This window comes from Coregonus clupeaformis, chromosome 17 (assembly GCF_020615455.1).
Source record: "Coregonus clupeaformis isolate EN_2021a chromosome 17, ASM2061545v1, whole genome shotgun sequence".
NCBI lineage: Eukaryota > Metazoa > Chordata > Actinopteri > Salmoniformes > Salmonidae > Coregonus > Coregonus clupeaformis.
The window spans coordinates 6,611,590-6,636,440 of record NC_059208.1 but is presented as its reverse complement, the minus strand read 5'-3'; the positions used below and the strand labels follow the sequence as shown (position 1 = coordinate 6,636,440).

General features: G+C 43.1%; 1 protein-coding gene across 2 annotated transcripts in view; it reads left to right on the top strand.

Annotated features, from left to right (window-relative positions):
- Positions 1-24,851, top strand: part of LOC121586524 (trafficking protein particle complex subunit 9-like) — a 349,081-nt gene that overhangs the window by 215,192 nt on the left and 109,038 nt on the right. For both annotated transcript variants that reach the window (XM_041903274.2, XM_041903273.2), the window contains one exon: positions 19,139-19,292. In XM_041903274.2, the coding sequence (XP_041759208.1) occupies positions 19,139-19,292 (154 nt within the window). The remainder of the gene's footprint in view (positions 1-19,138; positions 19,293-24,851) is intronic.

Genomic DNA, 24,851 nt, shown 5'->3' with positions numbered 1-24,851 from the left:
ATATTCCCTTGGGCATCGTTCCCTAGCCCAGTCACAGCAAAGCCATTGCTTTTAAAGTGGTAACAGTGTTCACATTTCCCCATTCCCCATATGCAATGAGTATCGCAGGGTGATGTTCACTTTGAATGGAGGCAACAGGAGGCTTAAACCCTTTCAAATGTTAATTATCTTCCTGTATGAATAAAATATACATGGTTTCATGTGGTCTCTCTCTCTCCCAGGTGACATGCATGAACAGACCCTTGCTCTGAACTATTTCTCCTCTCCAATCCTCCTCTCCTCTTCTCTCCTCTATTCCTCCTCCTCTCCTCTGCCTCTCCTCTTATCCACCTCTCCTCCTGCTCGTCTTCTCTCCTCTATTCCTCCTCTCCTTTCCTCTCCTCTCCAATCCTCCCCTCCTCTTTCTCCTCCTCTCCTCTGCACTTCTCTCCTCCTCTCCTCTGCACTTCTCTCCTCTCCTCTGCACTTCTCTCCTCTATTCCTCCTCCTCTCCTCTGCTCTTCTCTCCTCTATTCCTCCTCCTCTCTTCTGCTCTTCTCTCCTCTATTCCTCCTACTCTCTTCTGCTCTTCTCTCTGCTATTCCTCCTCCTCTCCTCTGCTATTCTCTCTCTATTCCTCCTCCTCTCTTCTGCTCGTCTCTCCTCTATTCCTCCTCCTCTCTTCTGTTCTTCTCTCCTCTATTCCTCCTCCTCTCCTCTGCTCTTTTCTCTCTATTCCTCCTCCTCTCTTCTGCTCTTCTCTCCTCTATTCATCCTCCTCTCTTCTGCTCTTCTCTCCTCTATTCCTCCTCCTCTCTTCTGCTCTTCTCTCCTCTATTCCTCCTCCTCTCTTCTGCTCTTCTCTCCTCTATTCCTCCTCCTCTCCTTTGCTCTCCTCTCCTCCATTCCTCCTCCTCTCCTCTGCTCTTCTCTCCTCTATTCCACCTCCTCTCCTCTGCTCTTCTCTCCTCTATTCCTCCTCCTCTCTTCTGCTCTTCTCTCCTCTATTCCTCCTCCTCTCTTCTGCTCTTCTCTCCTCTATTCCTCCTCCTCTCTGCTCTTCTCTCCTCTATTCCTCCTCTACTTTCCTCTCCTCTACAATACTCCCCTCCTCTTTCTCCTCATCTCTTCTGCTCTTCTCTCCTCTATTCCTCCTCCTCTCTTCTGCTCTGCTCTCCTCTATTCCTCCTCCTCTCCTCTGCTATTCTCTCTCTATTCCTCCTCCTCTCTTCTGCTCTTCTCTCCTCTATTCCTCCTCCTCTCTTCTGCTCTTCTCTCCTCTATTCCTCCCCCTCTCCTCTGCTCTTTTCTCTCTATTCCTCCTCCTCTCTTCTGCTCTTCTCTCCTCTATTCCTCCTCCTCTCTTCTGCTCTTCTCTCCTCTATTCCTCCTCCTCTCTTCTGCTCTTCTCTCCTCTATTCCTCCTCCTCTCTTCTGCTCTTCTCTCCTCTTTTCCTCCTCCTCTCCTTTGCTCTCCTCTCCTCCATTCCTCCTCCTCTCCTCTGCTCTTCTCTTCTCTCCTCTCCTCTATTCCTCCTCCTCTCTTCTGCTCTTATCTCCTCTATTCCTCCTCCTCTCTTCTGCTCTGCTCTCCTCTATTCCTCCTCTCTTCTGCTCTTCTCTCCTCTATTCCTCCTCCTCTCTTCTGCTCTTCTCTCCTCTATTCCTCCTCCTCTCTTCTGCTCTGCTCTCCTCTATTCCTCCTCCTCTCTTCTGCTCTTCTCTCCTATATTCCTCCTCCTCTCCTCTCCTCTATTCCTCCTCCTCTCTTCTGCTCTTCTCTCCTCTATTCCTCCTCCTCTCTTCTGCTCTTCTCTCCTCTATTCCTCCTCTTCTCCTCTGCTCTTCTCTCTCTATTCCCCCTCCTCTCTTCTGCCCTTCTCTCCTCTACCCTTCTCCTCTCTTCTGCTCTTCTCTCCTCTATTCCTCCTCCTCTCCTCTCCTCTATTCCTCCTCCTCTCTTCTGCTCTTCTCTCCTCTATTCCTCCTCCTCTCTTCTGCTCTTCTCTCCTCTATTCCTCCTCTTCTCCTCTGCTCTTCTCTCTCTATTCCTCCTCCTCTCTTCTGCCCTTCTCTCCTCTACCCTTCTCCTCTCTTCTGCTCTTCTCTCCTCTATTCCTCCTCCTCTCTTCTGCTCTTCTCTCCTCTATTACTCCTTCTCTCTTCTGCACTTCTCTCCTCTATTCCTCCTCTTCTCTACTTTTCTCTCCTCTATTCCTCCTCCTCTCTGCTCTTCTCTCCTCTATTCCTCCTCTCCTTTCCTCTCCTCTACAATCCTCCCCTCCTCTTTCTCCTCCTCTCCTCTGCTCTTCTCTCCTCTATTCCTCCTCCTATCTTCTGCTCTTCTCTCCTCTATTCCTCCTCCTCTCTTCTGCTCTTCTCTCCTATATTCCTCCTCCTCTCTGCTCTCCTCTCCTCTATTCCTCCTCCTCTCCTCTGCTCTGCTCTTCACTCCTCTATTCCTCCTCCTCTCTTCTGCTCTTCTGCTCTTCTCTCCTCTATTCCTCCTCCTCTCCTTTGCTCTCCTCTCCTCTGTTCCTCCTTCTCTCCTCTATGGATATGGTCTGAAGGGTGAGGGGGTGGAGGGAGGGTGATATGGTCTGAAGGTGGAGGGAGGTAGAGGGGGGTGAACGGAGGGTGATATGGTCTGAAGGGTGAGGGGGTGTAGGAAGGATGATATGGTCTGAAGGTGGAGGGAGGTAGAGTGGGTGTAGGGAGGGTGATATGGTCTGAAGGGTGAGGGGGTGTAGGGAGGATGATATGGTCTGAAGGTGGAGGGAGGTAGAGGGGGTGTAGGGAGGGTGATATGGTCTGAAGGTGGAGGGAGGTAGAGGGGGGTGAACGGAGGGTGATATGGTCTGAAGGGTGAGGGGGTGTAGGGATGGTGATATGGTCTGAAGGTGGAGGGAGGTAGAGTGGGTGTAGGGAGGGTGATATGGTCTGAAGGTGGAGGGAGGTAGAGTGGGTGTAGGGAGGGTGATATGGTCTGAAGGTGGAGGGAGGTAGAGTGGGTGTAGGGAGGGTGATATGGTCTGAAGGTGGAGGGAGGTAGAGTGGGTGTAGGGAGGATGATATGGTCTGAAGGTGGAGGGAGGTAGAGGGGGTGTAGGGAGGGTGATATGGTCTGAAGGTGGAGGGAGGTAGAGGGGGATGAACGGAGGGTGATATGGTCTGAAGGGTGAGGGGGTGTAGGGATGGTGATATGGTCTGAAGGTGGAGGGAGGTAGAGTGGGTGTAGGGAGGGTGATATGGTCTGAAGGTGGAGGGAGGTAGAGTGGGTGTAGGGAGGGTGATATGGTCTGAAGGTGGAGGGAGGTAGAGTGGGTGTAGGGAGGGTGATATGGTCTGAAGGTGGAGGGAGGTAGAGTGGGTGTAGGGAGGGTGATATGGTCTAAAGGTGGAGGGAGGTAGAGTGGGTGTAGGGAGGGTGATATGGTCTAAAGGTGGAGGGAGGTAGAGTGGATGTAGGGAGGGTGATATGGTCTGAAGGTGGAGGGAGGTAGAGTGGATGTAGGGAGGGTGATATGGTCTGAAGGTGGAGGGAGGTAGAGTGGATGTAGGGAGGGTGATATGGTCTGAAGGTGGAGGGAGGTAGAGTGGATGTAGGGAGGGTGATATGGTCTGAAGGTGGAGGGAGGTAGAGGGGGGTGAACGGAGGGTGACATAGGATGGGTCCTCCCTGCCCTCTCAGATCGCAGTTATTAAAAGCCTGATAGACTAGATGATGTTTAAGCCCTGCAAGACGCCACAATCAATTCAGAAGAGAAGAGACTCAGTGGTTGAGAAGAAAGTAGTTTGTTTTTAACCCTTCCCTGTCCAGCAGCAGGGCTATGCAGCAGGCTCTATGCCACTGTTAGAAATTAGGTGTATAGGCTTCTATCTTCACAGCTGTTTGAGACATGACTTAATTTGGGAAATGTAATAAATTGTTAGTAGTCTAATTGCATTACATATTGTACGTTTATGCACAATAGAACAATCCCAGAGACTATTTGCATCTGCATTTGGTGGCTCAATTTGACTATTTGAAGAGATGAAAGCAGCGCTGGTTTGAAGATGGGAATTCAGTCAGGGACATAAACCCAGCACCACTAATGGTTTCCAGGTGTTTGATGCCATTCCATTCGCTCCGTTCCAGCCATTATTATGAGCCGTCCTCCCCTCAGCAGCCTCCAGTGGACTGTGTGTGTTGCAGTTAAAGCAGAAGCTTCTCGTTTGTCTGTTCCGAGCTCTTAATTGTTATTTAATTTCTGCTGTCCTTTGTAGCAGAGGCCTGTGAAATGATAATTACATTACCCTTCCTACCTCCCCCTCTTCTGATGGTGTGTGTGTGTGTGTGTGTGTGTGTGTGTGTGTGTGTGTGTGTGTGTGTGTGTGTGTGTGTGTGTGTGTGTGTGTGTGTGTGCTTGTGCGTGCTCCAGGCACTCATATAAACCAAGCAATACAAAGAGATGGAGATCCACACATTGCTTAAAGAGTGACATTTGTCCCTGTTAATGAATTGATTTAAGAAATAACATCTTAGGTAATACAGCAGTCTAGCTGAAAAGCTATTGTTGGAAGACTATGGAAAGCAGCAGAGTATTATACATCAAAGCTGCTGACATACATTCTAAGGAAGATACATTAGCGTTCTCTTTCTCACCTTTACACCTCTGGCTTCTGTATGCTCACTGCTCGATACACACAACGTTTATAATGTGTGTGTGGTGATTCATCATTTGGAGGATGGTATGTGTGTTTTCAGAGAGCACACACACTCTTAAACACACACACTTGCAGGCACACACACACTATTGCAGCTACACAAACACACTCACACTAGGGCCTTATAAAATCTGTTAAAAAATAAATGGCTGATTCCATTTAGTTTTCTCAGTTTTCAAGTTTTCACTCTAAAAATCACACCTTTTTTTTTTAATAGAAAAACTACAAAAATGTATGTTCTAAGTCCACAACAATACTTAACATCAGGAGACCACTTTTGAGGTCTGGGTAACATCTAAGAATTTAGAATTTTGGATGTATTCAACTGTGTAACCACTTTGTTTGGTTAGCTGTGTTCCTCTAGCGCTCATGTGATTGCAGAGTTTGCAAAACAAATGTCCACTGGATTGATGCAAATAATCATGATATTATTCTGCCAGGTAGGCATAGGCTACTTTGTAGTTAACATTTAATTGAGAAGGTTTTTCGGAAAGCCTTTCCATCTACCAACAGATAGTCATTATTAGCATTATCGTTAACGGCTACACAAAGAGTAGATTACACATAGGTGCACACCGGGCATTCCTGTGCCATTTCAGAAAGTTGCAGGAAAATGCAAATTACTGAAGCATTTTGTTCGTCTTATGATTAACTTGGGCAAATTAATGACATTTCTAGTAAGTTCAATACATTTAGTTGATTTCTTGCTAAGTTCAATACATGTTTTAATGTCTGGATTCCGTAACTATGTCTGTGTTTTCCACAACGCAGATTTTATTGGGCCCTTTAAAAATCTCTCTCTCTCTCTCTCTCTCTCTCTCTCTCTCTCTCTCTCTCTCTCTCTCTCTCTCTCTCTCTCTCTCTCTCTCTCTCTCTCTCTCTCTCTCTCTCTCTCTCTCTCTCTCTCTCTCTCTCTCTCTCTCTCTCTCTCTCTCTCTCTCTCTCTCTCACACACACACACACCTGTTAGTAGTGACTGTGTGAACTGCATGGTGTTTTCTGTACATATAGATACAGCTCCTCTGGGACCAGTGAGCTGAGCATCTCTTAGCTGAGATCCACAGATGAACACACACATCAATATATCGACCCAGTGTTGTGGTACCAAGCAGAGAAAATGGAAATATACACCTTTTCCTTAATCAACTCAGGGAGAAATCATTGGTGTTACTAAATGTTGTTACTTGCACAGCAGAGAGTACAACCCTAGTTAATGAACACTATTACGCAGACAGTTTCATGGTATGTGTCCCAAATCACTTCCTATTCCCTATATAGTGTACTACTTTCGACCAGGAACCATAGGTTGCACTACAGTATATAGTGGTCCTCTGTAGCTCAGCTGGTAGAGCACGGCGCTTGTAACGCCAAGGTAGTGGGTTCGATCCCCGGGACCACCCATACACAAAAATGTATGCACACATGACTGTAAGTCGCTTTGGATAAAAGCGTCTGCTAAATGGCATATTATTATTATTATATACACTCTTAGAAAAAAAGGTGCTATCTAGAACCTTTTTTGGTTCCAGGTAGAACCCTTTTGGTTCCAGGTAGAACCCTTTCCACGGAGGGTTCTACATGTAACCCAAAAGGGTTCTACCTGAATCCAGAAAGGGTTCCCCTATGGGGACAGCCGAAGAACCCTTTTGGAACCCTTTTTTCTAAGAGTGTAGGGTATTAGTGCCATTTGGAGTGAAGCCATGGAGACTAGAGAAGCTTTTTCTAGAAACTCTAACCCTCACACTCAACTCCTATGGCAGTGGTCACCAACCTTTTTTGAGCTAAGATCCCTTTGAGTCAAAATGCGGGCTGTTTTTTAAAAACATTACTTAAAAAACGGAAATATATGCATTATTAACCTTTTAAAAACTGTTCTGGAGCAATGAGGTTGGCTATTCTTGAAAGGCCCTGCCAATGTTGTTCTTCTCAGACAATTTTAAAATGATATATGATCGCACTGGTCATTTGCGTTTTTATTTTATATTGCTGCATCTGATGTTCAATCTCAGCGGAGGGAGAGAGAAAGAGAGTGAGAGAGGGAGAGAGCCTCTCACCGTCCCTCAGCTCTTCGTCCCTCCGTTGACTGACCAAAAACGGGACACTGTCTTCCGGCTGATGGTGAAGCTCTGACTCATGCACCAATTCATGTTACTCGTATGACCAGAGAACTTGAAATACTCCTCGATATTACAAAGACACAAGTCTATCGATACACTTTGTAGCGCGAGTGGATAGGGAGAGGGCATTTTAGACAGTGCTTAATGAAATCTTAACCATGAACTCACTCGTAAAAACAGCAGCTCTTTGCTGTATTCATTGACAGTGTCTCTCTAGTCATGGTTTTGAACGTTTTGAAATCTCACACAGTAGTCGACTATCAACTTCGCAGTGGGCTTATGGAAGCTGCAGACACGGTGATCTGAGCTATCTGATTGGCCAGCGGTAGGCCTATAGGTGCACTTGATTTGCTCTCCAGTTTGTACCTTCAGACACATGAAATGGTTCAAAATGACAGTGAGAGAGAGCGAGAATTCCTAAGAGCCTGACGAGAGAAGGAAAGAAACATGGAGAGAGGAAGAGGAAGTGAAGGAGACAGACAGTCGCTAGTTATAAATTGTCTTAAAGATTTGGGTGGTGATAAAAAACCTGGGCCCTGCAGCTGTTTCTCTGAATGTCTTTGTGATTTGACTGTTCTCCCCACCACACTGTCATCACTTTCACTTTGCTGGGGGAAGCCCTGTTCATTTACTACCACATCATCACCATTAACTACACACAGGCCAGAAATATCATGCTGATAGGTTTTATATTGGTTTAAAATATTGATTTAAAATCTACGATGTTATAATGCAGTTTAAGAGACGGTTAGATTAATTAAATAAAACAAAGAAAGAACCAAGACAGATTAAACCTGATTCTGCTAGGGAGATAATCAGGTATAATGCATTATTCTAACAGTTACTTCAGAGAGTTATTGGAATGGTAGACTGACACCAGTATGCGTGCAGAGGAGAGGATTTGACTTCCCTACTACATAGTGTGACTGATCTATTTGAGTGGATAGTATTATGCAAGTCAGCAGAAAGAGATATGGGACCAGCCTTGAATCACTCCTCTGTGAGGTCCACAGGTGGCCAACCCAGTGCAGGGCAGGTTGTGTCGTCTAATTCTGTGTACTCTTATTGGCTGTGGCAGGCCAGCAGGGGAAGTGGCTATTGGTTAACACAGCAGAAACAGAGTGTGAATCCGATGCCATCTGCATCACTTAACACCATGCAGGCCCCGGGAGCAGAAATGTTCACCTCTCCTTCTTTTCTGCATCCCTCTCTCCCTCTTCCGGTGGTCTTCATCCACTGCCTTCTCGACCCGCACGGTGTGGTGTAAATGTACTAGAACGTACTGGCTGCATCCAATTGATACTTTAAACTATTTTCTTAGAATGGAAGCCCCCGGTAAATAGTAAGAAGTTGGTTTGTTTTTGATTAGAAAGGCATACAGAACTGTGAATCCCGGATGTGTCTATGTTGCTCTAACCTCAGGCTGTGAACTCTCTCTGCCTCCTGTTAGTAAATGAACCTGAACACACACCGACATACATACACACACACACACCGTGGAGCGGGAAGCTGGGAGCCTCAGGGTGTTTGGTCTAACATAATTTATCAGTGGTCTGGGCTGGTCGGTAGACTGGACTCCTGCCAGGCCACTGAGAACAGAACAGTAGCAGTATCAGGATGGATGGATGGCATCAGAGAAGAGCACACCAATGTTTCATTCACTGATGAAATGTGGACATAAATCATTCAACACAAACTGCAACACACACAGACCTAATTACCATCTCCATTGATATGCTTTGGTAGAAGATAGATAAAGAGGTGTAACTAAAAACAACACGATAACTAATGTAAAATATACTGTGTCTGTAAAATGTTTATACAGTTGAAGTTGGAAGTTTACATACACTTAGGTTGGAGTCATTAAAACTCGTTTTTCAACCACTCCACAAATGTCTTGTTAACAAACTATATTGTATTGGCAAGTCGGTTAGGACATCTACTTCGTGCATGACACAAGTAATTTTTCCAACAATTGTTTACAGACAAATTATTTAATTTATAATTAACTGTATCACAATTCCAGTGGGTCAGAAGTTTACATACACTAAGTTGACTGTGCCTTTAAACAGCTTGGAAAATTCCAGAAAATTATGTCATGGCTTTAGAAGCTTCTGATAGGCTAATTGACATAATTTGAGTCAATTGGAGGTGTACCTGTGGATATATTTCAAGGCCTACCTTCAAACTCAGTGCCTCTTTGCTTGACATCATGGGAAAATCAAAAGTATTCAGCCAAGACCTCAGAAAAAATATTGTAGACCTCCACAAATCAATCCCAGAACAACAGCAAAGGACCTTGTGAAGATGCTGGAGGAAACAGGTACAAAAGTATCTATATCCACAGTAAAATGAGTCCTATATCGACATAACCTGAAAGGCCGCTCAGCAAGGAAGAAGCCACTGATCCAAAACCGCCATAAAAAAGCCAGACTACGGTTTGCAACTGCACATGGGGACAAAGATCGTACTTTTTGGAGAAATGTCCTCTGGTCTGATGAAACAAAAATAGAACTGTTTGGCCATAATGACCATTGTTATGTTTGGAGGAAAAAGGGGGAAGGCTTGCAAGCCGAAGAACACCATCCCAACCGTGAAGCACGGGGGTGGCAGCATCATGCTGTTGGGGTGCTTTGCTGCAGGAGGGACTGGTGCACTTCACAAAATAGATGGCATCATGAGGAAGGAAAATTATGTGGATACATTGAAGCAACATCTCAAGACATCAGTCAGGAAGTTAAAGCTTGGTCGCAATTGGGTCTTCCAAATGGACAATGACCCCAAGCATACTTCCAAAGTTGTGGCAAAATGGCTTAACATTTTTACATTTTAGTCATTTAGCAGACGCTCTTATCCAGAGCGACTTACAGTTAGTGAGTGCATACATTATTAAATTTTTTGATACTGGCCCCCCGTGGGAATCGAACCCACAACCCTGGCGTTGCAAGCGCCATGCTATACCAACTGAGCGACAACAAAGTCAAGGTATTGGAGTGGCCATCACAAAGCCCTGACCTCAATCCTATAGAAAATGTGTGGGCAGGACTGAAAAAGCGTGTGCGAGCAAGGAGGCCTACAAACCTGACTCAGTTACACCAGCTCTGTCAGGAGGAATGGGCCAACATTCACCCAACGTATTGTGGGAAGCTTGTGGAAGGCTACCTGAAACGTTTGACCCAAGTTAAACAATTTAAAGGCAATGCTACCAAATACTAATTGAGTGTATGTAAACTTCTGATCCACTGGGAATGTGATAAAAGAAATAAAAGCTGAAATAAATCATTCTCTTTACTATTATTCTGACATGTCACATTCTTAAAAAAAGTGGTGATCTAACTGACCTAAAACAGGGAATTTTTACTAGGATTAAATGTCAGGAATTGTGAAAAACTGAGTTTAAATGTATTTGGCTAAGGTGTATGTAAACTTCCGACTTCAACTGTAGGTTCAGAACTTTTGTGAAAAATCAGTTAAAAATATTTGGCAAATAGAAATCAAAACTGGATGGTCTTCAGAGATATATGGGAGGGGTGGAGGGTAGCTGAAGGATGGGATTAAAAACAAACAAAAGATAACTATTGTAAAATACACTGTCCATGAAATGGATATAGTATCTATAAACTGGAAGTAGAAGCCTAAGTGCTGTATATACAGTGGGGAGAACAAGTATTTGATACACTGCCGATTTTGCAGATTTTCCTACTTACAAAGCATGTAGAGGTCTGTAATTTTTATCATAGGTACACTTCAACTGTGAGAGACGGAATCTAAAACAAAAATCCAGAAAATCACATTGTATAATTTTTAAGTCATTAATTTGCATTTTATTGCATGACATAAGTATTTGATCACCTACCAACCAGTAAGAATTCCGACTCTCACAGACCTGTTCGTTTTTCTTTAAGAAGCCCTCCTGTTCTCCACTCATTACCTGTATTAACTGCACCTTTTTGAACTCGTTACCTGTATAAAAGACACCTGTCCACACACTCAATCAAACAGACTCCAACCTCTCCACAATGGCCAAGACCAGAGAGCTGTGTAAGGACATCAGGGATAAAATTGTAGACCTGCACAATGCTGGGATGGGCTACAGGACAATAGGCAAGCAGCTTGGTGAGAAGGCAACAACTGTTGGCGCAATTATTAGAAAATGGAAGAAGTTCAAGATGACGGTCAATCACCCTTGGTCTGGGGCTCCATGCAAGATCTCACCTTGTGGGGCATCAATGATCATGAGGAAGGTGAGGGATCAGCCCAGAACTACATGGCAGGACCTGGTCAATGACCTGAAGAGAGCTGGGACCACAGTCTCAAAGAAAACCATTAGTAACACTCTACGCCGTCATGGATTAAAATCCTGCAGCGCACGCAAGGTCCCCCTGCTCAATTCAGCGCATGTCCAGGCCCGTCTGAAGTTTGCCAATGACCATCTGGATGATCCAGAGGAGGAATGGGAGAAGGTCATGTGGTCTGATGAGACAAAAATAGAGCTTTTTGGTCTAAACTCCACTCGCCTTGTTTGGAGGAAGAAGAAGGATGAGTACAACCCCAAGAACAACATCCCAACCGTGAAGCATGGAGGTGGAAACATCATTCTTTGGGGATGCTTTTCTGCAAAGGGGACAGGACGACTGCACCGTATTGAGGGGAGGATGGATGGGGCCATGTATCGCGAGATCTTGGCCAACAACCTCCTTCCCTCAGTAAGAGCATTGAAGATGGGTCGTGGCTGGATCTTCCAGCATGACAACGACCCGAAACACACAGCCAGGGCAACTAAGGAGTGGCTCCGTAAGAAGCATCTCAATGTCCTGGAGTGGCCTAGCCAGTCTCCAGACCTGAACCCAATAGAAAATCTTTGGAGGGAGCTGAAAGTCTGTATTGCCCAGCGACAGCCCCGAAACCTGAAGGATCTGGAGAAGGTCTGTATGGAGGAGTGGGCCAAAATCCCTGCTGCAGTGTGTGCAAACCTGGTCAAGACCTACAGGAAACGTATGATCTCTGTAATTGCAAACAAAGGTTTCTGTACCAAATATTAAGTTCTGCTTTTCTGATGTATCAAATACTTATGTCATGCAATAAAATGCAAATTAATTACTTAAAAATCATACAATGTGATTTTCTGGATTTTTGTTTTAGATTCCGTCACTCACAGTTGAAGTGTACCTATGATAAAAATTACAGACCTCTACATGCTTTGTAAGTAAGAAAACCTGCAAAATCGGCAGTGTATCAAATACTTGTTCTCCCCACTGTATATATATTATACAGTACCATTCAAAAGTTTGGACACACCTAGTCATTCAAGGGTTTTTCTTATTTCTGCTTTGTGGAATAATAGTGAAGACGTCAAAACTATGAAATAACATGGATATAGTGTTAAATAAATCAAAATATATTTTAGATTTTAGATTATTCAAAAGTAGCCACCCTTTGCCTTCATGACAGCTTTGCACACTCTTGGCATTCTCTCAACCAGCTTCATGAGTAATGCTTTTCCAACAGTCTTGAAGGAGTTCCCACATATGCTGAGCACTTGTTGGCTGCTTTTCCTTCACTCTGCGGTCCAACTCATCCCAAACCTTCTCAATTGGTTTGAGGTTGGGGGATTGTTGAGGCCAGGTCATCTGATGCAGCACTCCATCACTCTCCTTGGTCAAATAGCCCTTATACATCCTGGAGGTGTGTTTTGGGTCATTGTCCTGTTGAAAAACAAATGATAGTCCCACTAAGCGCAAACCAGATGGGATGGCGTATCGCTGCAGAATGCTGTAGTAGCCATGCTGGTTAAGTGTGCCTTGAATTCTAAATAAATCACAGACAGTGTCACCAGCAAAGCACCCCCACACCGTCACACCTCCTCCTCCATGCTTCACGGTGGGAACCACACATGCAGAGATCATCTGTTCACCTACTCTGCGTCTCACAAAGACACTGCGATTGGAACCAAAAATCTCAAATTTGGACTCATCAGACCAAAGGACATATTTCCACCGGTCTAATGTCCATTGCTCGTGTTTCTTGGCCCAAGCAAGTCTCTTCTTATTATTGGTGTCCTTTAGTAGTGGTTTCTTTGCAGCAAATCGACCACGAAGGCCTGATTCATGCAGTCTCCTCTGAACAGTTGACGTTGAGATGTGTTCTTGAAATTTTCCGGATTGACTGACCTTCATGTCTTAAATTAATGGACTGTCATTTCTCTTTGCTTATTTGAGCTGTTCTTGCCAAAATATGGACTTGGTCTTTTACCAAATAGGGCTATCTTCTGTATACCACCCCTACCTTGTCAGAACACAACTGATTGGCTGAAACGCATTAAGAAGGAAATCAATTCCCCAAATTAACTTTTAACAAGGCACACCTGTTAATTGAAATGCATTCCAGGTGACTACATGAAGCTGGTTGAGAGAATGCCAAGAGTGTGCAAAGCTGTCATCAAGGCAAAGGGTGGTTACTTTGAAGAATATTTTATACAAAATATATTTTGAATTGTTTAACACTTTCTTGGTTACTACATGATTCCATATGTGTTACTTCATAGTTTTGAGGTCTTCACTATTATTCTACAATGTAGAAAATAGTGAAATAAAGAGTAGGTGTGTCTAAACTTTTGACTGGTACGGTATATATCAGTGGAGGCTGGTGACTTGAACAATTGAGGAGGATGGGAGACCCACGGTATTGGCGCGGACCGAATGACAAATCGAATTTGAAAAATCATCAAAGACAAATGATTGTAACCTAAAATGTTTAATAAATACATTTTTTGTCAAATTTTATGGAGAATTGGAATGAGAGGGCTACTTACAGTGTTGGGAAGGGCAGCAGTGATTGAATGAGGTTATGAGTAATGATTAGAGGTGTTCAGAGGCTGTTCAGTTCTTCAGAGGGGCACAGGGCTGTTCAGTTCTTCAGAGGGTCACAGGGCTGTTCAGTTCTTCAGAGGGGTGCAGGGCTGTTCGGATCTTCAGAAGGGCGCAGGGCTGTTCGGTTCTTCAGAGGGGCGCAGGGCTGTTCGGTTCTTCAGAGGGGCGCAGGGCTGTTCGGTTCTTCAGAGGGGCGCAGGGCTGTTCGGTTCTTCAGAGGGGCGCAGGGCTGTTCGGTTCTCCAGTGGGGCACAGGGCTGTTTGGTTCTCCAGTGGGGCACAGGGCTGTTCGGTTCTCCAGTGGGGCACAGGGCTGTTCGGTTCTCCAGTGGGGCACAGGGCTGTTCGGTTCTCCAGTGGGGCACAGGGCTGTTTAGTTCTCCAGAGGGCACAGGGCTGTTTAGTTCTCCAGAGGGCAGAGGACCAGGGGCTTCAGTTCTTCAGAGGGCCATGGGTGGAGCAAGGGGGAATTACTGTTGAAAACAACATTTAAATGAGTATCAATTAAATACAAAATTGGTAACATAATTTCATTAACAGTTAAACTAATGTATACTTTATTATAATGGGGAAAAAGATGTTAAAGCCTTATTTTAAGTCCATTCTTCTCATAGTCTGGTTGGCAAACTGGTTGATGGCCTTCTCGTACCAGTGAGGATTTTTCTGCAGTGATTTAAGAATTCTCCTCTCTCTGGATAGGATTGCAAGGTTCCTCAGTCTCTCTTGTCCTATAATGTTCCGAGAGTAGCTCTTCAGCCTCTTGAGGCAGGAGAAGCTTCGCTCCACCCCAACTGATGTTTCCCCGATAGTAGCAACTAGGCACATGAGCCTGTACTGCTCAGGCATCGCTTCATCAAGTCCACTGCTCTTATAGTACAGGATTGTGTCACACAGCTTTGCAATGTTCCCTTGAATCTCCTCGTCACAGTAAAACACTTGCAGCTCTGTTTTTAGTCTTTCTTGATAAAATAAATGGCCATAGGTTAGCAATAGGCTTGTCAAATCATCATCTGGGAATTTTCTCTTGAATTAATCAAATTTGCTACCATCTAACAACTCCAGGAATCGCATGCTGTCCAGGCTTTTGTACCTGTGTGCTATCTGAGACGTGATGTTATCATGAATTGAGTCATACAGTGCCTTGTAGGTGTGGCTTACGTCCTGAGTGCCCTGCCGACGCTTTCTCCTGCGCATGATCTCTGGATCCTCTGTCATGCTTGCTGCCTTCTCATATACAGTATGGGACTGAATGCTACATCAGACTTGTGCTCCTCCATTCTGCTTGTCAGATTCTCTATTCTTCTCTTACAATAGGCTACATCCACTGCACTGTTAAACACAACATCTGTGTGAGAATATATCTCCTCAAACGTGAGAAGTAAAAAAAATTACATCAAAATCTTCCAGCTTTGCCATGAACCCATCTGCACGACACAGTATCATCATCCATGGTAGGGTGCTCTATGATATGGGGGAAGGTGTCCTTCAGTTGCTCATAGTTTTTCGCCACAGTGTTGACAATTCTATAAGTGAAATTCCCTACATGTTGGTGCGTTTTTCGGCAAGCGTGCACATCCAGCCTTTTCAAGCAACATCCCTGTCTTGGTCGACTTGCAGTGTCGCAGAGAAAACCTTAACTTTGGGAATTAACTTCGTGCTCTGACTCAGAACTAAATTGAGCCAGTGTGCATAGCAATGCACAAGAGTTGCACTCGAAGCTACTTCTCTTACTTTTGCCTGCAGGCCATTTAAGTCAGAAGCCATTACAGCAGCACCATCATAGGTTTGGGCAACAAGTTTCCCCATGAAGTTAAACTCAGACATCTCAGAATTCACAAAGTCAAACAGACTGCTCATCTCGCCCACTTGACACATCAAAGTAGCCCAAAAATGTTTCTTGAATAAAGCCCTGATCATCCAAATACCTGACGATAACTGACAACTGCGAGTGACAGCTGATGTCTGTGGTTTCATCCATTTGCCATGCGAAAAAACGGTGCTGCGCCCACCTCTCTTTTAATCTCCCAGAAAAGACAGTAGAGAGTTCCATATGTTCAGCAAGTAACGCATCATAACGTGCGATTACCTCTGCAAGCTCCTTGTAGTTGCCCTTGTTACGGAACTTTCCCTTTTGTCGTTTCCTCTAAAAGCTCATTCTTGCCCGAAAATGCAGTGGTGTCGATAAGGCGCTTGAGTTCATCCCTGTTTCTTCTTACTTTCTCGTTGTGTTGCGCAGTTTGAATACACAGACCTTTGTCCATTACATGATCGATTCGGCTTTTTCCCCAGAAGCTTGAATCTGATGTGGGCATTTATATGCTCCCTGCTTTTGTTTTGCTGTTTACCTGAACGAGCGATGTTCTTCAGGTCCCAGTACCCCCCTTTCGCCCAAGGCTCAGACTTTCCAAAAAAGCAGGCAAAGCCAGCAAAACAGGCGGCTTGAGGAAAGGCTCCCTGTTAACCAGCTATACTTTTGATACTAATTGGTATTGTAAGCCCTCACCTTTTGATCTTTTTCATGAAAATGATCTCAGGCAGAGGTTGACCCTCGGTTTTAATTTGCACCTTTTCCGTGTACCCCAGAGAATGAAAGGAGTTCTTCATCAAAAAGTCCACAACATTTTCGGTAGCGTTAGTCATTCTGGACGAAAAAACTGCACGCTCACGCTGCTAGCTTTATAATATACAGTGCCTTGCAAAAGTATTCATCCCCCTTGGCGTTTTTCCTATTTTGTTGCAATACAACCTATAATTTAAATTGATTTTTATTTGGATTTCATGTAATGGACATACACAAAATAGTCCAAATTGGTGAAGTGAAATGAAAAAATAACTAGTTTCAAAAAATTCTACAAAATAAATAATGGAAAGTGGTGCGTGCATATGTATTCACCCCCTTTGCTATGAAGCCCCTAAATAATATCTGGTGCAACCAATTACCTTCAGAAGTGACATAATTAGTTAAATAAAGTCCACCTGTGTGCAATCTAAGTGTCACATGATCTGTCACATGATCTCAGTATATATACAACTGTTCTGAAAGGCCCCAGAGTCTGCAAAACCACTAAGTAAGGGACACCACCAAGAAAGTGGCACCATGAAGACCAAGGAGCTTTCCAAACAGGTCAGGGACAAAGTTGTGGAGAAGTACAGATCAGGGTTGGGTTATCAAAAAATATCAGAAACTTTGAACATCCCACGGAGCACCATTAAATCCATTATTAAAAAATTGAACGAATATAGCACCACAACAAACCTGCCAAGAGAGGGCCGCCCACCAAAACTCACAGACCAGGCAAGGAGGGCATTAATCAGAGAGGCAACAAAGAGACCAAAGATAACCCTGAAGGAGTTGCAAAGCTCCACAGCGGAGATAGGAGTATCTGTCCATCGGACCACTTTAAGCCGTACACTCCACAGAGCTGGGCTTTACGGAAGAGTGGCCAGAAAAATTGTTTAAAGAACAAAATATGCAAACACGTTTGGTGTTCGCCAAAAGGCAAGTGGGAGACCCTCCAAACATATGGAAGAAGGTACTCTGGTCAGATGAGACTAAAATTGAGCTTTTTGGCCATCAAGGAAAACGCTATGTCTGGCAGCATCATGCTTCACTGTGGGGATGTTTTTCATCGGCAGGGACTGGGAAACTGATCAGAATTGAAGAAATGATGGATGGCGCTAAATACAGGGAAATTCTTCTTCCAGAGATTTGAGACTGGGTTCACCTTCCAGCAGGACAATGACCCTAAGCATACTGCTAAAGCAACACTCGAGGGGTTTAAGGGGAAACATTTAAATGTCTTGGAATGGCCTAGTCAAAGCCCAGACCTCAATCCAATTGAGAATCTGTGGTATGACTTTTAAAGATTGCTGTACACCAGCGGAACCCATCCAACTTGAAGGAGCTGCAGCAGTTTTGCCTTGAAGAATGGGCAAAACTCCCAGTGGCTAGATGTGCCAAGCTTATAGAGACATACCCCAAGAGACTTGCAGCTGTAATTGCTGCAAAAGGTGGCTCTACAAAGTATTGACTTTGGGGGGGTGAATAGTTATGCACGCTCAAGTTTTCTGTTTTTTCGTCTTATTTCTTGTTTGTTTCACAAGAAAAAATATTTTGCATCTTCAAAGTGGTATACATGTTGTGTAAATCAAATGATACAAACCCCCTCAAAAATCAATTTTAATTCTAGGTTGTAAGGCAACAAAATAGGAAAAATGCCAAGGGGGGGGTGAATACTTTCGCAAGGCACTGTACCTCCCCATCTCCTGTAATTTGAAAAAAACTCATTTGAATTCAATAATTTAAAAAAAGACTCAATTAATCACTCTTCACTCTCAATCTCTATCCAACAATGTCACCAAGCTTCTCAACACATATAACCCCCTTTATGCTCTGTGGAACAACCCCAATACAGCACACTAGGTTAATTCTCTGATCCTAATCCTATGATTGGATGGACAACATGTCAGTTCATACTGCAAAAGCTTTGATTGGTTGGAGGACGCCCTCCGGAAGTAGTCATAATTATCATGTATGTCTATGGAAGGAGTTGATGCCGACGAGCCTCCTAGGTTTTGTATTGAAGTCAATGTAGCCAGAGGAGGACGGAAGCTAGCTGACCTCCGGCTACACCATGGTGCTACCCCAGACAGTGCTGTTGAAGTTACCGTAGACCTTCATTGCAAAACAGTGTGTTTTAATCAAGTATTTGGTGACGTGAATATATTTAGCATAATTGTATCTAAAAAGGATAACTTTTGTAAAGTTTTACTATTTTTATTTTTATGAAATTTCACTGAAGAGGATGGTCCTCCCCTTCCTCCTCTGAGGAGCCTCCACAGTTGTCATATCTGTGCTGTCTTTAAAAAGCCCCTGGCTGGAGACTCCATACTGACCGCAACAAATGACATTCTTCTCTGCAGATCCTCTCAAGCTCTGTCAGGTTGGATGGGGAGCGTCGCTGCACAGCTATTTTCAAGTCTCTCCAGAGATGTTCGATCGGGTTCAAGTCCGGGCTCTGGCTGGGCCACTCAAGGACATTAGAAGCCACTCCTGCATTGTCTTGGCTGTGTGCTTAGGGTCATTGTCCTGTTGGAAGGTGAACCTTTTCACCAGTCTGAGGTCCTGAGTGCTCTGGAGCATATTTTCATCAAGGATCTCTCTGTACTTTTCTCCGTTCATCTATGCCTCGATCCTGACTAGTCTCACAGTCCCTGCCGCTGAAAAACATCCCCACAGCATGATGCTGCCACCACCAGGCTTCACCGTAGGCATGGTGCCAGGTTTCCTCCAGACGTGACGCTTGGCATTCAGGCCAAAGAGTTCAATCTTGGTTTCATTCTAATCCATTTTAGAATAAGTCTGTAACGTAACAAAATGTGGAAAAAGTCAAGGGGTCTGAATACTTTTCCGAAGGCACTGTATGTCTAACCTTTGCTCTCCCCTCCTCTGCTCTGCCCCTCTAGGATGGCGATCCAGGTGGATAAGTTTGACTTTGACACGTTGCCCCAGCCGGACCAGGAGGCTGTGCGCTACACCACCCCCAAACTGCTGGAGGAGGAGAGGCTTCACGCCCAGGCCTCTATGATCAACAGCACCCTGGGTATCACCTGGAACATCATATCCTTTGTTGTTGTTCTTGTTGTTGGGTGTATACAGATCCCTATTAGAAGGCATATGGATGCTACATCTGGAGGTCCCCTGGCTAGTGTGTGTGCCTGTTCTACTGCACTGACAGATGGAAGAATGTAATGCGAAATGTGTATGCAGCCCTGGGCCCTGAACAAAAGGTAGTGCACTATATAGGGAATAGTGTGCCACTTGAGACACAGCCCTAGTCAATATGCAGGCAGAGTGCTCCATCAGAACCTCTTAGGTAATGAGGGGATGTTACCAATACACAGACTCAGTGTTGTTTAGAATGGCCTGTCAAGTTGTTACTGGGAGAGGGTGTACAATTAATAATTAATCGGAGTCCCTGTGCTGTTGAACTTACCATCATACTGTATTTTCCATTTTAGTAATGTATAAACCCTCCTGTGATTGTATACATTTGTTTGATCTGCAAGCAATTTGGCAGCAGAGTGTGTGCGTGCGTGTGCGGACAGGAGTGACGGCAGTATTTGATGTTACTAGCTAATGTTCTTGTTTCTCAGAGGATAGCTGTGCATGACAGAACTCAGCTCAGCTCTGAACTGGGCTGTGTGATTGTTATTGAGGCTGGTCCATAATATTATGAGGGAGATTAAAACCTTCTCCCGGACAGGATAATGCAGGTCTAGTTAGTGTGCAGTTCAAACAGTAGGCTTCCTCCTCACAAAAAGACAGGACACCATCTCCAACCAAGCACTTGTTCAACGGACTTAATCATTTTTTGGTTATCTCAAATTGTTATGTCGGAAAAATGTTGTTTCATTTTTTAAAACATTGCGGAAATGAATTAGTTTTTAAGTATAGGAAACCAGGACTGTGACCGGAAGTGTTGCAATCACATAATATTATCTGGGTCACCCTTGGCTTTGCATTTATTCATAATAACATGCATTGTTTATATCCTAGTTTTGATTTAGGAGGTGTGCAGCAACACCTTATCTCGCTGCTTTCCAGACCATGCAACTTGGCCTAGAATTAATAGAATATCTCCCATTCACTACCCAACCGTCCCCGGCCCCCGTCCCTGTACCCGTCCACAAGGCAAGGACACAAGCACGTCACAATGACGCCAGGCCTGGAGACAGTTGGGTGGATGGATGGATGTCAGAACGGAGTTGTGATTTCCTCCAGCCTGGTTCAATGTCACAGTGTGCCACATCTGCAGCTTTCAACACCATGCCCTGTAGGAGCCTGTGTGACAGGCAGCTACAAATCATCTCTCCTCACTCCATATTCTGCCATGCTGGGGAGTTTGTCCATTCTAGTCATTCAAACTCTATTTGGTGTCACTTTGTCTGTTCTAGTCATTCTAACTGGTGTTACTTTGTCTGTTCTAGTCATTCTAACGGTGGTGTTACTTTGTCTGTTCTAGTCATTCTAATGGTGGTGTTACTTTGTCTGTTCTAGTCATTCTAACTGGTGTTACTTTGTCTGTTCTAGTCATTCTAACTGGTGTTACTTTGTCTGTTCTAGTCATTCTAACGGTGGTGTTACTTTGTCTGTTCTAGTCATTCTAATGGTGGTGTTTCTTTGTCTGTTCTAGTCATTCTAACTGGTGTTACTTTGTCTGTTCTAGTCATTCTAACTGGTGTTACTTTGTCTGTTCTAGTCATTCTAACTGGTGTTACTTTTTCCTGTTCTAGTCATTCTAACTGTGGTGTTACTTTGTCTGTTCTAGTCATTCTAACTGTGGTGTTACTTTGTCTGTTCTAGTCATTCTAACTGTGGTGTTACTTTGTCTGTTCTAGTCATTCTAACTGTGGTGTTACTTTGTATGTTCTAGTCTTTCTAACTGGTGTTACTTTGTCTGTTCTAGTCATTCTAACTGGTGTTACTTTGTCTGTTCTAGTCATTCTAACTGGTGTTACTTTGCCTGTTCTAGTCATTCTAACTGGTGTTACTTTGTATGTTCTAGTCATTCTAACTGGTGTTACTTTGTATGTTCTAGTCATTCTAACTGGTGTTACTTTGTCTGTTCTAGTCATTCTAACTGGTGTTACTTTGTCTGTTCTAGTCATTCTAACTGGTGTTACTTTGTCTGTTCTAGTCATTCTAACTGGTGATACTTTGTCTGTTCTAGTCATTCTAACGGTGGTGTTACTTTGTCTGTTCTAGTCATTCTAACTGGTGTTACTTTGTATGTTCTAGTCATTCTAACTGGTGTTACTTTGTCTGTTCTAGTCATTCTAACTGGTGTTACTTTGTCTGTTCTAGTCATTCTAACTGGTGTTACTTTTTCCTGTTCTAGTCATTCTAACTGTGGTGTTACTTTGTCTGTTCTAGTCATTCTAACTGTGGTGTTACTTTGTCTGTTCTAGTCATTCTAACTGTGGTGTTACTTTGTCTGTTCTAGTCATTCTAACTGGTGTTACTTTGTATGTTCTAGTCTTTCTAACTGGTGTTACTTTGTCTGTTCTAGTCATTCTAACTGGTGTTACTTTGTCTGTTCTAGTCATTCTAACTGGTGTTACTTTGCCTGTTCTAGTCATTCTAACTGGTGTTACTTTGTATGTTCTAGTCATTCTAACTGGTGTTACTTTGTCTGTTCTAGTCATTCTAACTGGTGTTACTTTGTCTGTTCTAGTCATTCTAACTGTGGTGTTACTTTGTCTGTTCTAGTCATTCTAACTGTGGTGTTACTTTGTCTGTTCTAGTCATTCTAACTGGTGTTACTTTGTATGTTCTAGTCATTCTAACTGGTGTTACTTTGTCTGTTCTAGTCATTCTAACTGGTGTTACTTTGTCTGTTCTAGTCATTCTAACGGTGGTGTTACTTTGTCTGTTCTAGTCATTTTAACTGGTGTTACTTTGTCTGTTCTAGTCATTCTAACTGGTGTTACTTTGTCTGTTCTAGTCATTCTAACTGGTGTTACTTTGTCTGTTCTAGTCATTCTAACTGGTGTTACTTTGTCTGTTCTAGTCATTCTAACGGTGGTGTTACTTTGTATGTTCTAGTCATTCTAACTGGTGTTACTTTGTATGTTCTAGTCATTCTAACTGGAGTTACTTTGTCTGTTCTAGTCATTCTAACCTGTGTTACTTTGTCTGTTCTAGTCATTCTAACTGGTGTTACTTTGTATGTTCTAGTCATTCTAACTGGTGTTACTTTGTCGGTTCTAGTCATTCTAACTGGTGTTACTTTGTCTGTTCTAGTCATTTTAACTGGTGTTACTTTGTCTGTTCTAGTCATTCTAACTGGTGTTACTTTGTCTGTTCTAGTCATTCTAACTGGTGTTACTTTGTCTGTTCTAGTCATTCTAACTGGTGTTACTTTGTCTGTTCTAGTAATTCTAACGGTGGTGTTACTTTGTCTGTTCTAGTCATTCTAACTGGTGTTACTTTGTCTGTTCTAGTCATTTTAACTGGTGTTACTTTGTCTGTTCTAGTCATTCTAACGGTGGTGTTACTTTGTCTGTTCTAGTCATTCTAACTGGTGTTACTTTGTATGTTCTAGTCATTCTAACTGGTGTTACTTTGTCTGTTCTAGTCATTCTAACTGGTGTTACTTTGTCTGTTCTAGTCATTCTAACTGGTGTTACTTTTTCCTGTTCTAGTCATTCTAACTGTGGTGTTACTTTGTCTGTTCTAGTCATTCTAACTGTGGTGTTACTTTGTCTGTTCTAGTCATTCTAACTGTGGTGTTACTTTGTCTGTTCTAGTCATTCTAACTGGTGTTACTTTGTATGTTCTAGTCTTTCTAACTGGTGTTACTTTGTCTGTTCTAGTCATTCTAACTGGTGTTACTTTGTCTGTTCTAGTCATTCTAACTGGTGTTACTTTGCCTGTTCTAGTCATTCTAACTGGTGTTACTTTGTATGTTCTAGTCATTCTAACTGGTGTTACTTTGTCTGTTCTAGTCATTCTAACTGGTGTTACTTTGTCTGTTCTAGTCATTCTAACTGTGGTGTTACTTTGTCTGTTCTAGTCATTCTAACTGTGGTGTTACTTTGTCTGTTCTAGTCATTCTAACGGTGGTGTTACTTTGTCTGTTCTAGTCATTCTAACGGTGGTGTTACTTTGTCTGTTCTAGTCATTCTAACTGGTGTTACTTTGTCTGTTCTAGTCATTCTAACGGTGGTGTTACTTTGTCTGTTCTAGTCATTTTAACTGGTGTTACTTTGTCTGTTCTAGTCATTCTAACTGGTGTTACTTTGTCTGTTCTAGTCATTCTAACTGGTGTTACTTTGTCTGTTCTAGTCATTCTAACGGTGGTGTTACTTTGTCTGTTCTAGTCATTCTAACGGTGGTGTTACTTTGTATGTTCTAGTCTTTCTAACTGGTGTTACTTTGTCTGTTCTAGTCATTCTAACTGGAGTTACTTTGTCTGTTCTAGTCATTCTAACTGGTGTTACTTTGTCTGTTCTAGTCATTCTAACTGGTGTTACTTTGTCTGTTCTAGTCATTCTAACTGGTGTTACTTTGTATGTTCTAGTCATTCTAACTGGTGTTACTTTGTCTGTTCTAGTCATTCTAACTAGTGTTACTTTGTCTGTTCTAGTCATTCTAACTGGTGTTACTTTGTCTGTTCTAGTCATTCTAACTGGTGTTACTTTGTATGTTCTAGTCATTCTAACTGGAGTTACTTTGTCTGTTCTAGTCATTCTAACCTGTGTTACTTTGTCTGTTCTAGTCATTCTAACTGGTGTTACTTTGTCTGTTCTAGTCATTCTAACTGGTGTTACTTTGTATGTTCTAGTCATTCTAACTGGAGTTACTTTGTCTGTTCTAGTCATTCTAACTGGAGTTACTTTGTCTGTTCTAGTCATTCTAACGGTGGTGTTACTTTGTCTGTTCTAGTCATTCTAACTGGTGTTACTTTGTATGTTCTAGTCATTCTAACTGGTGTTACTTTGTCTGTTCTAGTCATTCTAACTGGTGTTACTTTGTCTGTTCTAGTCATTCTAACTGGTGTTACTTTTTCCTGTTCTAGTCATTCTAACTGTGGTGTTACTTTGTCTGTTCTAGTCATTCTAACTGTGGTGTTACTTTGTCTGTTCTAGTCATTCTAACTGTGGTGTTACTTTGTCTGTTCTAGTCATTCTAACTGGTGTTACTTTGTATGTTCTAGTCTTTCTAACTGGTGTTACTTTGTCTGTTCTAGTCATTCTAACTGGTGTTACTTTGTCTGTTCTAGTCATTCTAACTGGTGTTACTTTGCCTGTTCTAGTCATTCTAACTGGTGTTACTTTGTATGTTCTAGTCATTCTAACGTGGTGTTACTTTGTCTGTTCTAGTCATTCTAACTGGTGTTACTTTGTCTGTTCTAGTCATTCTAACTGTGGTGTTACTTTGTCTGTTCTAGTCATTCTAACTGTGGTGTTACTTTGTCTGTTCTAGTCATTCTAACTGGTGTTACTTTGTATGTTCTAGTCATTCTAACTGGTGTTACTTTGTCTGTTCTAGTCATTCTAACTGGTGTTACTTTGTCTGTTCTAGTCATTCTAACGGTGGTGTTACTTTGTCTGTTCTAGTCATTCTAACGTGGTGTTACTTTGTCTGTTCTAGTCATTCTAACGGTGGTGTTAC